Below are 13,705 nucleotides of genomic sequence, written 5' to 3'. Positions count from 1 at the left end.
TATCGTGTGCGAACACGTTGAGCCCCTGCTGCTTTTCAGACACGCCAAGCGTGAAACGTGGGGTTAGCCGCAGGTCCGTCTTCGTTTACCCTCACAAATTTCTAATTGTCTCTTCGCTTTGGTTTCTAGATGAGATTCTGACTTTCATGTCCGCTCGGTCCGAACTCTCGTTCAGCCCATTGTCCTGTGATTAAAAGGTCTCACATGATGCCCTCCCAATTTTCTGTTGCATCCCGACTGTTTGGATGTGTGAATAACAGGGGAAAGGGGAGTCACCCTGTTGCTGCTGTGATTGGCCCTCATCTCTTTTTCCCTCCCTTTGATATTCCTTCTTCTTCCATCTTCTCATGCCTTGTTCCCTGGCCTTTGGTCATCTGTGGAGAACATGAGATTCTTCCACTACAGACAGAGTGCGCTCCCACCCTGCATCCAGATTCAGACGTGTTCCAACCAAACACCGTAGACCTCATGGCGTTCTGGTTGTGCAGGAAAGCAGAGAAAGCATGGCAGAATATTAGGGCCATTCTAAGGAAATACAAAAAAATGAAATTACGAGAATGAAGTCGTAAGAGCATAAAGTCATGTTACGACATTATTCTGGTAACGTTGCAACTTTATTCTCATTATTTCAAATTTATTCTCGTACAACTTTATTCCCGTTTTATTTCAACTTTCTTGTACAACTTTATTTTCAAATTATTTTGACTTTTTCTTGGTGTGTGGCTCTAATACGCCGTCATACTAAACAGAGGAGCAGGTGAATTATTTTTGCTGTGTCTGAGTCTTCCAGTTCTTCCTATTTTAGCCTGATTAGTTTAATCTTTTTCTTTCGGGGTCTGAAAACAAATGGCTGAAACGTGAAAAGCTGCAACAGAATTTGGTGCAGTGGATGCTATAGGACTTCTTTATTAATCATTGTTTGTTGCTAAACTTCCTCCAGTCACGACTGCAGGTAAATTACTGTTGCTGCTCCAGTCTTCTGTGGCAATTAGAATAAGTTTGACCTAGTTAGACTTCAGCTTCTCATTCTGTGTTTGTTTTGCTATTGTGCTTCCTTATTCTTCTGTATTCAGTTTTCTGAATTTAAATCATTATCAGTAGAGGCAATAAGTCATTTAGAAAGCCTGGCTTACATACAGTGTTGGCACTGAAAAGCTTCTTTGAGCTTTCATCATGCTGTGATGACTTCCTGAAGGCGGAGTTTCAGAAAGAGGAGGAGCTTCTTAGAGACAGAACCCCAATTTTAAGGCATTAAGTTACAAAGTAAATTTCTTTTTAAGTCATATTTGAGATATATATATATATATATATATATATAACATTTTTATAACAACTGATGGTTGTTATAAAGTTTCTGAATTCAAATATTTGAATTCAATAATTCAAAGAGTTTTCTGAAAATTATGTCACTAGGAACAACTTTTAGTCTTAGGATTCGTTTTTCAAACACGCTTTGATTTTTAGTTTACAACCAGCCAATCAAGAAATACCAGTTGGGACCAATCAATGGTTCAATTGTCAAATTTCAGTCTTTAGTAGGTTTCTCAGCATCTTTTTTGATGTTTAGCTATTTATATTAGTAAAGTAAGGCTTTACTAATATATTTGTGTTTTGCATCCTAGTTGAGTACTTCCTTTATCTAAAACGAAACATCACAAACACTCGCGGCCCAAACAATTACGCAAGTTAGCTTAATTTCAAATGCGCTGTAGTGCTATGGTTGCTACCGGGGGGGCAAAACAACACAGGAACCAAGGCGGGAGGAAACATCTTCCAGAGCCAAAAATCCAGCCTGAATATGTAGGATCCCTTCGCTGCCAGTTCTGTTATGTCACCCGTGGCTGTCTGCCCTGTGCAGGAATGCACACTGTCCTGGAGGGAGAGGAGGAGGGCCGGGCGAGAAACGGAGCACCCCCGAGTGGCTGCCTGAAACATGATGATGCCCACACAAGCAGCTCTGTGCCACATCAGGAGAACAGGCTTCACTTACAGCCTTTTAACCCCCCCAACCTCCCCGCTGCAAAAAAAAAATTCTTTTTTTTTGTTGTTTTTTTTAGGAGCTTTAATGCGTTTTTCCTAACAGGAAGTTAACATCCTGCCTTGATGTCAAAGTTTGAATGAGTGTCTTAAGTCGGTGGCAGTGGGGTGTAGCGCAGCTGAAAATGCAGAGGTTATTTTTGGGAGTCGTGGTGAGACAGGGGATCAGAGGTCAGGTGGAGGTGGATGAGCTGAACTCACTGTTTAAACGGTTTACTCTCAGGTTAGTTAGAGTTAGGTTTTTTTTTTTGTCTTTTTCAAAAATATATTCCCCCTCACCCCCTCCATATTCTGCATCTACTCTGTTTGAGTTTGCGACTGAATGCACCACTACAATGCAGGAGCAAAGCTAGCCATCAACACACCTCCATCTCTCATTTTACCTCTGCTGTGCTTCACCCAACCCCCACGCTGATCAGGACAACATGTACACTGGAGGATCTGGCAACGTGAACGGCTGAATGGCACCTTACACTGACCAGCCTTCAGGTTATGAATGCAGTGTACACCCTCTGGTTCTCTTTATCATGGGTCGGTGGGTAAAGGTGGTCCTTAAAGTTCCCACTTAGTGTATTTATTTAAAAACAACCATAAAGTTTGTTTTTGAGAATAAAATAGCATGATCAGTTTTTTCTATTTGTTTAAAGAGGCAGTATCATTTAAAATTGACTTTTTTTTTTTTTAGCTTTACATCATGTTATAATGTTATTCCCTCAAAACAAACCTGGAGTGTTGCTTTGATTCTTTCATGCATGTTTGAGAAATCCTTTAATCTTCATGGCAATCATTCAGCTGAGCAAGATGCCTTGGTGGATCTAGCTCCGCCTTCATGGACGAAGCTCCTCTTCCAAGCTGCAGTTCCAAGCTTCTGTTGCGCCTATATTAACCCATTAACGCTTTTAACGGCTTACTAGAGGAGCCATGTTGTGATGACTTCCTGGAGGCGGAGTTTCAGAATGAGCAGGAGCTTCTTAAAGAGATAGAGACCCAGATTTCAAGGCATTACATTACAAAGTAAAATTTCTTTTAAGTCAAGTTTGGTATATACAATATACACATGGTTATTTGATAAAATGGCATTCTGTGCCTGGAAAACGCATAATATTTCCCCTTTGTGTGATTTTTTTTTTCTTTTTAAACCATAATATTCTGTTTAAATTCTAGTGTTTTTGGGCACACTGTAGAAGTCGGTATTTTCCGGCTTAAAATCAAAATGAATAAATTCAGCATGTAAAAGCCTGGAGCCTTTAAAAACCAACTTGCACGTCAGAATATTTCTTCCATCTTTCCTGAAATCCATCTTTGTTATTTCTTTTTAGACAACCCGTACGCTCCCACACAGCCATTATTTTCATTATTTTTTTTCTCGGGCGCTCACTCCTCCACATTCAGGTCCTGGACTGCAGCAGTGCCACATGTAGAAGTCATTACTCACCCTGCGTAATTACTGCCACTGTTATATTAGCTTTGATTTCGCTCACGTTCTCCTTCTGTCTTGTTTACCTCTGCAGGTCTACACACAATGAGATGGAAAAGAACAGGTGAGTAATAAAGTCTTCATATCTTTGTGTTTGTGTGCATCTCTGCATGTTTTAGTTATTGGTGGAGCATCTTCACATGGTACCCAGCTCAGTTATGATTCCTGGAAAACATTTAATCCACAGCGTTTTTACTAAAATCCTTCGAGTGTGATTTAACGCATCACATCGACGGCCATCTTTAAAACTATTCAAAAACTAAAGTCATAAAATTACGAGAATAAAGTTATAACGTTACAAAAACCATTTACGAAAATAAAAAAGTCATGACAAGAATAAACTTGTAAGAGAATTAAATCATACTATCATGAGAATAGAGTCATATTAGCAGAATAAACTCACAAGAATGGCTATGAAATTACCGGAATAGTCAAGATAATATGAGAATAAAGTTGTAATAATATGAGGACAGAGTCATAATATTTAAGGAATTAAGTTAGATTTAGAGAATGAAGTTGTAATATTACGACTTTATTCTCATCCCACTTTATTCTAGTAATTTTATTTCTTATATTTTCTTAGCTTGGCCCTCGTGCTGTCTTACAGTGACATTATAAAACACAATACTTTTGAAAGGCTCTGTAAAACTCATTCAAGTTTTAAACCAACACTTAAAATCCTCATGCAGATTTATTTAAACTCTTTAGTAAAACTAATTCATGCTTTTTTCCGTTGGTTCTCCCTCTGCTTACAGGATCTAGTGAACAGTTTACCGAGGAAAAACCCCCTCAAGTTTACGAGACTTTTGTAATCCAAGCCTCGGGCCTCAATAAAACACCAAATCAGGTGTTGTCCTGAGACAGAACAAGAGCTCTCAGTGTGCGCCCTCTGACTAAAAGAGCCCCATCTTAACCAGGGTTGGTTGTTACAGTGATGCCTTTGGCTGAGCGCTGCAGCAGGTTTCTGCTGACTGAGCCTTCATTTGTTCGCCGTGGCCTCCTGACACCCAAAAGATACATGAGGTGTCTTTGTTTCATCAGCTGACTCACCATCTCCTCTGGCTTAGGAGCTAATCTTGTTCAAACACCAAAAGTAATTCACAAAATCACAGTTTTATCAGCTCATTACTACATGTAGCATCTCTTCAGACTATTCAAAACTTTCACGAGAGTCAGATAACGATTTTTAGAACAGAAAAAGCTAATTAATTATCTGTTTCAGCTTCTCAGATGTGATTTTTTTTTTTCTTCCCTTCAGCGCAAACTTAAGTGAATCAACCGTTTACTCCTTTGGTTGCTTTAAATCTTTACAAACTTGGAGGAATTCAGACAGGGGCTGGGTAAACTAGTCTTAAGAATTTCCAAAAATATTCTAGTTTTAGCATTTTATTTTTTATCTACTCATGTCTAGATCACAATCCAATTCATGTTTTGTGAATTACCGCAGCAATTCGCAAAACATGCAACATACATTAACCTTTATAGGCAGCTGTGTCCTACAAACTATATTAAAGCAAAATTGGCAAAGAAACAACCCTCAACATGCAAGAGCAGACCTGCACAGTTTACCACATCGTAAATCTTCCACCAACATGACACAGAGGGATGTGCAAGACAGTTGGGTTTTTTTTCATTTTGCTGTTGTTTAGTAGTTTAGGGGAAAAGCAACATTATTTACATTTTCATTTAGTGTAAATAAATGTCTTATTTTTTTATTGGTCTTATTTTTTTATTTAGTTGAAGCCAATTCTGGAAATTAACACTTCTGACACCAAAAGTAAAGCAGACACATTTATCAATTCTTTATTGGTTATTTGAGACAATTATGTAATCCTCTGATACGCCACCTACTGGCAGAGATGATGACTCTGGTTTTCGGTCGTGAACTTGAGTTGGGTTTATTTTGCAAAGAAAAAAACTCACTTCAGACTTGACTTGGACTCAAGACCAGACGTAGAGCCAATTACATGTTTTCTTTTGAAAGAGTGCGCTTGATGTGATAGCCAACACAGATCGAATGTTATTTATGGCTCTTAATGATGTGTTCACCTTTGTTTTCATTTCATAACCAGGGTCAAACAGATATCTCTCTAAAGAAAGTTACATTTTATGACTGCTGGTCATTTCAGGTAAAAAAAAAAAACAAAAAGAAAAAACAAACGACATTGTTTCCCTACTTGACTCGCTGCATAGTGAATGTTTTTCTTAGAACATAAATGTGTATTTATACATGTAATGGTTTGCATTTAGCATTTAAAACCAGATCAATTATTTGCATGTTGAATTGTATTTAAAGATTCAAAGATAATTGTTAAATGGTTGTGAACGTGCAAACAGGGCATTGCAGAAGGCAGACTGGATGGCTTGCATTGGGTGAAGATGTTTATTTATATGTTAAAGCCTCGACTTGGACTTGGGAATCAGTCGTCTGTTACCAGACCGCCGGCTGTTGCCCTTGGCGTCGTGACAGACCAAATATCATTCACCTGATAAACTCCTGAAAGGCTGGCTTAAGACGAGTTCACTCAACTCTCACACTGAAGTTAGCATCTGACTCAAAGGTTCATTATTTTCAGCTTAAAAGTGTCACTTTTCCACCTGCGAAATGAGAAATTCAGAAAATGGAAAAAAAAAAAAACATATTTTTTATTTTTTGGTTTTTTTACATGCCCAGCAATGTAGCACTCAGAATGAGTGCCAAGGTGATGCTCAACAGCAGGTTTACTTTCGCAAGTGGAGCGTTACAACTTTCACTCTGATGCTCCACTTGATGTATGTACAAAACTTTATTTGGGAATCTCTTTGGGTTTATTTCAAATGTAATGGAGATGGAAAAGAAAGCGAGAAAGGGGAAACATTTCAAAGGGAAAGGAGGAAATGAGAATGGAGGAGAGAGAACAAGTCTGCTTCTACACCCGCAGAAAGAGAGAAAAGAAAGACAAAACATGTCAACAACCAACAAATCCTTATAAATAGGCCTGTCACAATAAACAATACATCAATTAATCACATGATAAATTAGAGTAAGTTCAAACATTTCTATTTTATTGATTGATCATTTTTCTCTTTCTACCAAACTTTGGATGACAAAAGTCTTGGGTCTGGTGATTTGGTCTCAACCAACTCTTTTTTGTTTCCAGAGACTTCATAACTCATTTTATTTTATTTTGTTTATATATTTTGGATATTTAAAATGTCTTCCCATTCCAGTATTAAATGTTAATTAGAATTTGAAGTTTATTGATCTTTGACAGGGTGTGCTTGCTTTGTTGTGTTATTGCCATTATATTACTTGAAAATGTTCTCAAAACAACAATATTATCGTTTATCACAATAACCTCTGGGCAAATTTTGTTACCATGGCAGGCGTATTTATATAACAATGAGAGCATCACTAAAGGTTACATGGTACAAGTTAAGTTGAGATTTATTTAGTGTTTTACTGCAGTGGTGACCGCAGTAAAACACTGAACCGTCTTCAGAGAGGTTTCACTTCTGGCAGATTGGACCAACAGTGGTGGGAGGTTGAAGTTACTGCTTTCACCTCCTGCTTGTTACGTCACAGGAATCAAAACTCTTGTTTCCTCCTTTTAATTTGCACAACTGATGCAGAAAACTAGCTTTTGCTTTTTCAGCTGATGTCTTGTTTGACATAAAGAAAACCTGTAGCCATTGCAGTTTCTTAATGAAAGCAGTCCTACGTGACAGCTTCAGTGACGGAAGACAGCTCTCAGGAAGGTTGTCGACATTTATATGAACAGAAATCTGAGAGGGATAGTTGATCCAAAGCAGCAGCTCAGCTGATCGGCTGGAGGATCCATGCTAATGTTTCCTCCCAGTGGGCTAAAGCTCCTCTGCTCTGTGTCTGTCTAGGTCAGTTTCGTCAAACGCAAATATCTCCCAACCGCTGATTTAAAAAAAACATAATAATCATCTCCCCGTGGAGAACTTTCTGAACCTTTTGCTGCCTCCAACATCCTGCAGAAATTCCAAGTCGGAAAGCCGTCGTATTGCGGGCAAATCGCCACCCACCAATTCCGAATCTTGCTCACAGACACTGTAGCGTGCCTGCGTATGTTTGTGTGTGTTTACTTCGGCCGTAACCCGACTCCAATCAGCAGCGCATTTTCTACTTGCACGCAAGTCTCTCCATGCCGGCTCTGAGGGGTCAGAGGGCGAATGTGAGGACAGCGAGGTGATTTACTGCTGTCGGGGGCCAGAGGGCTCCAGATGACCTACATGTGGTTCTGAGTGGAAAAGACAAACTATTTTCAGCTGCAGGGCGATGAAGGGGCCAGACTTTCAACTTTTAGTTTGGAACCGGCTCCGTCTTTAGGCTGAGAAGAACACCCTCACCCGTTGACACACTAAACCTGAATAACCTGTCGTCGATAAGGTTATCGACGACAGGCCGCCGCGCGGCCAAGTGACACGGCCGCGCGGCGGCCGTGTCACTTGGCTGTGACCTGACGAGTCTGTTACTCGGTAGCGTTGTTTAGCAAACATTAGCTTGCCCCTTTGAGCCCTTATTATGTTAGAACAACCTGGGCGGGGCCGTTGCCAGGTTATGTAATGGCACTTTGGACAACCTTTGGACGGAGTCAGCTGAGAAGCAGACGCTTGTTCTCAGCTGTTGACTGCAGCTCTACATGCGCGAGTTTGTGTGTGTGTGCAAAAGCTTCTCACACTGCGGAAGGGGTTGAGAATATAATTAAAAGCTTCCTCTGCCCACATTCAAACTGGTTGTAGATCTGTCATTGTGTCCGATTTGAATAACTCTGACTCAGACGGCGGCGGCATGCCAGGCCTTCAGCCGCCCGTAGAGGACGAGGTGGGGGAAACGCAACATTTAAACTCTCTGCTGTCAGGATGAGTCTGACGTGTGTGTGTGGGTCTGAGTGCTTGTGTTCGCTCAGGCAAACACAAGCACTCAGACACGTACACACTCCCAGCCAGGCCGGAGGTGTGTGTTGTGTAACAGTGGGGATCAAGTGGTTTTAACTCCACACACCGAACTTCAGTGGGCGTCCTGGCCTGGGAGATCTGAGAGCAGGAAACACATCGGGGAAGAGAAATGTAAATGTGAAACGGGGAGCTTACTTTACTGATCTGTTCACATGTGGCCTCAGGGTTGATCTGTTTGCTTGGTCTTGTTTTGATGCTTCTCAGCATTTTCTGGTCCGAAAGTGAGTGGAGCAGAAGTGGTTATCTTTGTTTGTTTGCAGCTAAAGAGAGGAAAAGGAAGAAACCAGAAGCCTTTGGAAGTGCAAAAAGATGTATGTAGTGCTGATGATACTTTTCTACATCATCAGTAAGGATGCCTTCAAATTAGGGCTGGAACTTTATTGTGTAATTAATAACTTTTTTCTTTTTGTATGTAAAAAAAAAAAAAAAAAGTCCCCTCTGGACTTTTTGCATTCGGCAACAAAACCTCCTCTCTTACTCCACTGGGGTCTAACCTGGAGCGTTTCTTGGAGAAAAACTACAAAAAGTTCCTGCCGGAACCTTTTGATTTATGTGTTTCCAGTTTGCCCATAAACGTGAAGCACATGCAACATTTGCAAACAGCGATGGATGACAAACCCGATCCTACTGGCCCACCTGTGGTTTCATTTTTGCTTTAAAAGAAAAACAATCTGATGGGACTCTGGAAAAGACTACTGTTGTGTTGAAGTTGTGCTAAAATGCTAAACATGTAGCTGCATCACAGACTTCCCCAGTGCTAATGTTAGCATCTACAGTCCACATGTTTAAGGAAGTAGTCCATGAAGGATCTGGAGACCCTGAAACAATTAAAAGCTGTATGGGTAGAATAACACTTTGCATCCAATTTTTGGTTAAATAACCTAAATAACTGATTAAAAACAATAAATATATTTGTTGTTGAGCTCATAAGTCTCATATGTATGGGGAAAGAAATTGTCTTTTCTGTCACATGCCTCCCAAACGACCTGTTGTGGATAGTGTCTAATGGTTGTTATGGAGACATGGCCACCCCAACATGCCAGATCTCCAACACTGAGTATTACATGTTTGTTTGTTTGTTTGTTTTTGGACCACACTCTCCTCTGTGTTTGGTTCTTGTACATCATTCTTACCAGAGGAAGCAGAAACTCACGGACCATAAATTAGGGCTTACTACGACAGTTATACTTTCAGTAATTAGGAAGTACTCCTCGTCTGCTGTCCATTGTTCTCTTAGATCAGGAAGTGCAGAAAGTGTTGCACGCGTGACAAAAAAAGGGACATCAAAATAGTTGGGATGAGTTTTTTTTTTTTTTTCTAACTTTGTAAAATAGACAAAGGCTCGCTGAGAAACAACTGCTACTTATTGCACAGTGGGGATAATTAACTCGCTCTTGGAGCACGCCGCCCTGGATCATATAGTAGCTCATAAATGTTAAAACACCCATATATATAAAAAAGTAAATAAATGCGATGCTTTTGCTCTTCTCTTGTACAAAGCATTGATAAAAATATCACATCAACGTGTTTTGGAAGTGTGAGAACGCTGCTTTTCTTCACAGTGAATCTGATGAATGAACATCCTCCCACTGGTGGTTCCATATTTTTTGGGGCCTTTCAGAATGTGTGAACAATGCTCTGAACAATGACTGCAGTGTGTGTGTGTGTGTGTGTGTGTGTGTGTGGGCACGGTTACCACTGAATGTTCAAAACGATGTTCCCGAGCCGTGTGTCGTAGTAATACGCTGCTGGCCGGGAGGAAGCGGCTCCATATTTAGACGAAAATCATTCGGTTCAGCTCGTGGTGCCGAGCAACTTGAGCCACGATGCGCGCCTGTTGGCACCGTTTGCGGAGGAGGTGGATTTCTCATCCCATGTGTCCTTTCTGAAGAGCGTAGCCGGCCTCCCTTTGGAAAGTAACGTGCAGCAGGCAGTATGGATCAGAACGCGCTAACGCGGCGCAATCCAAGAATATCTCAGCCCACACAAGGTTAATGGTGGATGCCGCTTGTTAAATGCGTACTTACCAAAACGCAGGGGCATTGTTTGCCTCTGTTTCTGTGAGGAGGAAAGAGTTTGGTTTGATTGCTTCAACCATCTTTTCTCCCCTTTCTTAACTTTACTGTCTTCTCTCTCCAGACGGGCACATCTACGGCTGTGCCTGGAGCGCTTGAAATCTCTCGTTCCTTTGGGACCAGATGCCAACAGGCACACCACCCTCAGCCTGCTGATGAAGGCCAAAGAACATATAAAGGTACTAATACAACTAAAACACATTTGTTTGTTGCTATGGTTTTTAGCTTTTCTTTTCTTTTCTATCTCTCTTTCTGCAGGTGTAGAAGTAGACTTCCTAGGCTCTTGTCTTGTTCTCTATCCTTCTTTCTCTCATCTCCTTGGTTTCCTTTAAACCTTTCTTTTCCGTCTCCATGTCCATTACATTTGAAATGAACCCAAAGTGAACCCAATTTCTATGAAGTATTTCTACTTGTATATGAAGTGGAGCATCATAGCAAAGGCTGCAGTGCTCTTCCACTGGAAGTGAATCTGTTGGACCTCACCTTGTCACTTGGACAACAATTCTGAGAAAAGAACACACATTTAATCTGTGGATCATTTGTTAGTCAATCATGTTCACGTTTCTTCACAAGCTCTGTCTTCAATTGTTGGGATTTTTTGTGATGGACTGATCCAAAGTCTTTCCAACAGCCTGGAGCATCTAGAGACTCAGATTTTAGCCCCTTCTTGTCTACAAAGCAGCTCAGACTCAGTCAGACGAGATGGAGAGCGTCTATGAACCTCCATTTTAAGTCTTGCCTCTCTAGACCCTTGAGTCAGATTACACTAGGCTGTTCCAACTTTTGGATGTCAGTCGACCCTGACCAGCTTTCCTTTCCCACCTGAAGAGAAACATCCATAACTAGGGGAGGTTCAGGGTGAGGTGCAGAGTTAGTTTTCTACTGCACACTCGTTGCTAAGCTTGGCCGTGTCCAGGCAGGGCTTTATGATGCAGTTTGTCCTCTAATGTTCTCCTGCAAACCTCTGAGGCCTTCACAGAACAGCTGAGCATCTAAAGGCCAATGAGTCTAAAATTTGTTGTTGCAGTGTGAGGAAAACTGAAAAAGTTCAAAGGTTCTGAATACTGTAAAGGGTACAAACTGTCCGGCTGTATCAGCAGCTCCTAAAGGGCTCCGTTTCCTGTCTGTCCCGCTGTTCAGAGGCTAGAGGAGAGCGACAGGAGAGCTCAGCACACCTTGGAGCAGCTACAGCGGGAGCGGAGACACCTGAGGAGGCGCCTGGAGCAGCTGGGAGTGGAGCGGACCCGCATGGACAGCACCGGCTCCACCCGCTCCTCGGACAAGTCCGACTCTGACCAGGGTGAGCACAAATAACTCAGGCTCAAAGTCTGACACATGTCAGGGTTTCCCCCAAAAAACCTGCTAAGCTCAATGGTAGGGGGCGCTAGAGCAGTCCATTAGCAGCCCTCATAGTTTCTGTGTTGAAAATATTAAAGGTTACAAAAATATGGAGGTCCTTGAGCAGATTTCATAATTTGGAAATAATAGCGAGTGACGCAGGTGAAGGGATGGTGCAGTTGATGCATCAACTACTGTATAAACCGAGCTTAATTCATCTTTACTGTTATCGATGTACACACTGGGGGAAACTCTGCTTATATCCATCCACCAAAATTCATATAACACCCTGAGTAACCTCCTGGTGGGGAACTAGAGGTGTTCCAGCTGTTATTCAATCAAAAATAACAGCTTTTTAACTGGAATCAAAGCTAATCAGGAAAACTTGACATTTTATAAAGATCAGCACATGGTTAAACTTTGCCATCCAGAGATGCAGCCAAGGTACATGTTGACATCCTTGTATTTCATAGAAGCAGCACATTTCTCCTTGCGTGACTGCTAAAACTTCATGTTCCGATCCAGACCTGTGAGCATTGATGGACTAACCACAGCGAGTGAGTCACTGCCTGAGTCAGCTGTGCTCCAGGTTTGAAGGGAATAAGGTTTTATTAAGGCTGATTAGATAAAGTCCAGCTTGAATCTTGTTGCTGCAGCTGAAAGAACTGGAGTTTAGCGGCTTCGTCAACAAACTGGTGTGTTTAACTGCTGATTAACCAGCTAGTTGGTGTGTAATCTTACGTCAACCAAACTGGGACCCACAGCTCGAATAAATAGTCCTTTCAGGAACTACACATTCAAAAAATGATAACGATCCCTGAATTTGATAGTTAAATTTTAGTTTTCCCTTCTAATGCACTGTAGTTTTAGTTCTGTGGCAAAAGACAGTCAGTAGCTTATTGTTGGATCCTTTACATCGGAGGCTGTGGAGACTGGAGTTTTGTGGCTGATTTCTAATCATCAGGTTTTGTAAATGTTTGACCTTGGAAATGCAGTTTCTAAGCTTCCGCCTCAGAGCAGCTCTGCCCTGCTGGCTCCTGTAGACTAGCCAGCAGTAATTAGCAAACACCTGGTGGAACTGTGTATCAGCTGAGCTCATTATATAAGCCTCTTCCCAGTACAACGTTGGTAAAAACATCACTAAAGGATTATAATGACTTTCTAAAGGTGGAGTTTCAGAAAGAGCTGGAGTTTTTAAAGAGACAGAGTCTCAATTTCAAGATGTTAAATTACAAAATGAAGTTATATTTGGTGTACAGTAGTTTTATAACAACTGAAAGTAACATTTACTTGACGGTGTTATAAAATTATTTTATGTGGTTGTAAAATGCATAATGCTGCCCCTTGATGACAGAGTTCACATTTAAACCTTTATTTAGCACATATATTAGCGATTAGCTAGGTTAGCATTATTAATGCTGTTATCTCAGACTCTGATAATGTCAACTCCTGATTTTCCGACGATACCAGAGTGTTTTTCTTGACTGCATGTAACCGCGTCGGTCTTCCCCATGTGTTCCACAGAGGACCTGGACGTGGACGTGGAGGGGACGGACTACCTGCTGGGTGACCTGGAGTGGAGCACCAGCAGTGTGAGTGACTCAGGGGACGAGCGAGGCAGCCTGCGGAGCAGCTGCAGCGACGAGGGCTACTCCAGCGCCAGCCTGCAGCGCCTGCAGGACACTCAGGAGACGGCCAAGCAGCTGGGCTGCGGCCTATAAACGTCCTGGACCACCGAGCCGACACCCACCCACCCCACCTCCACCCAAAATCTCCATCTCACCACTTCTACCTGCTCAGACCCTGCCCTCTT

General features: G+C 41.6%; 1 protein-coding gene across 1 annotated transcript in view; it reads left to right on the top strand.

Moving 5' to 3' along the window:
* Positions 1-13,699, top strand: part of mxd1 (MAX dimerization protein 1) — a 22,258-nt gene extending 8,559 nt beyond the window's left edge. The window contains exons 3-6 of the mRNA XM_007564737.2: positions 3,549-3,578; positions 10,619-10,733; positions 11,695-11,854; positions 13,417-13,699. Coding sequence (XP_007564799.1) covers positions 3,549-3,578; positions 10,619-10,733; positions 11,695-11,854; positions 13,417-13,613 — 502 coding nt within the window. The 3' untranslated portion in view covers positions 13,614-13,699. The remainder of the gene's footprint in view (positions 1-3,548; positions 3,579-10,618; positions 10,734-11,694; positions 11,855-13,416) is intronic.
* Positions 13,700-13,705: the final 6 nt, after the last annotated feature.

The sequence above is a fragment of the Poecilia formosa genome, unplaced genomic scaffold, assembly GCF_000485575.1.
Source record: "Poecilia formosa unplaced genomic scaffold, Poecilia_formosa-5.1.2 Scaffold167, whole genome shotgun sequence".
NCBI classification, from domain to species: Eukaryota; Metazoa; Chordata; class Actinopteri; order Cyprinodontiformes; family Poeciliidae; genus Poecilia; species Poecilia formosa.
The sequence above is the reverse complement of the archived record's forward strand: the minus strand, read 5'-3'. Positions and strand labels throughout refer to the sequence as shown.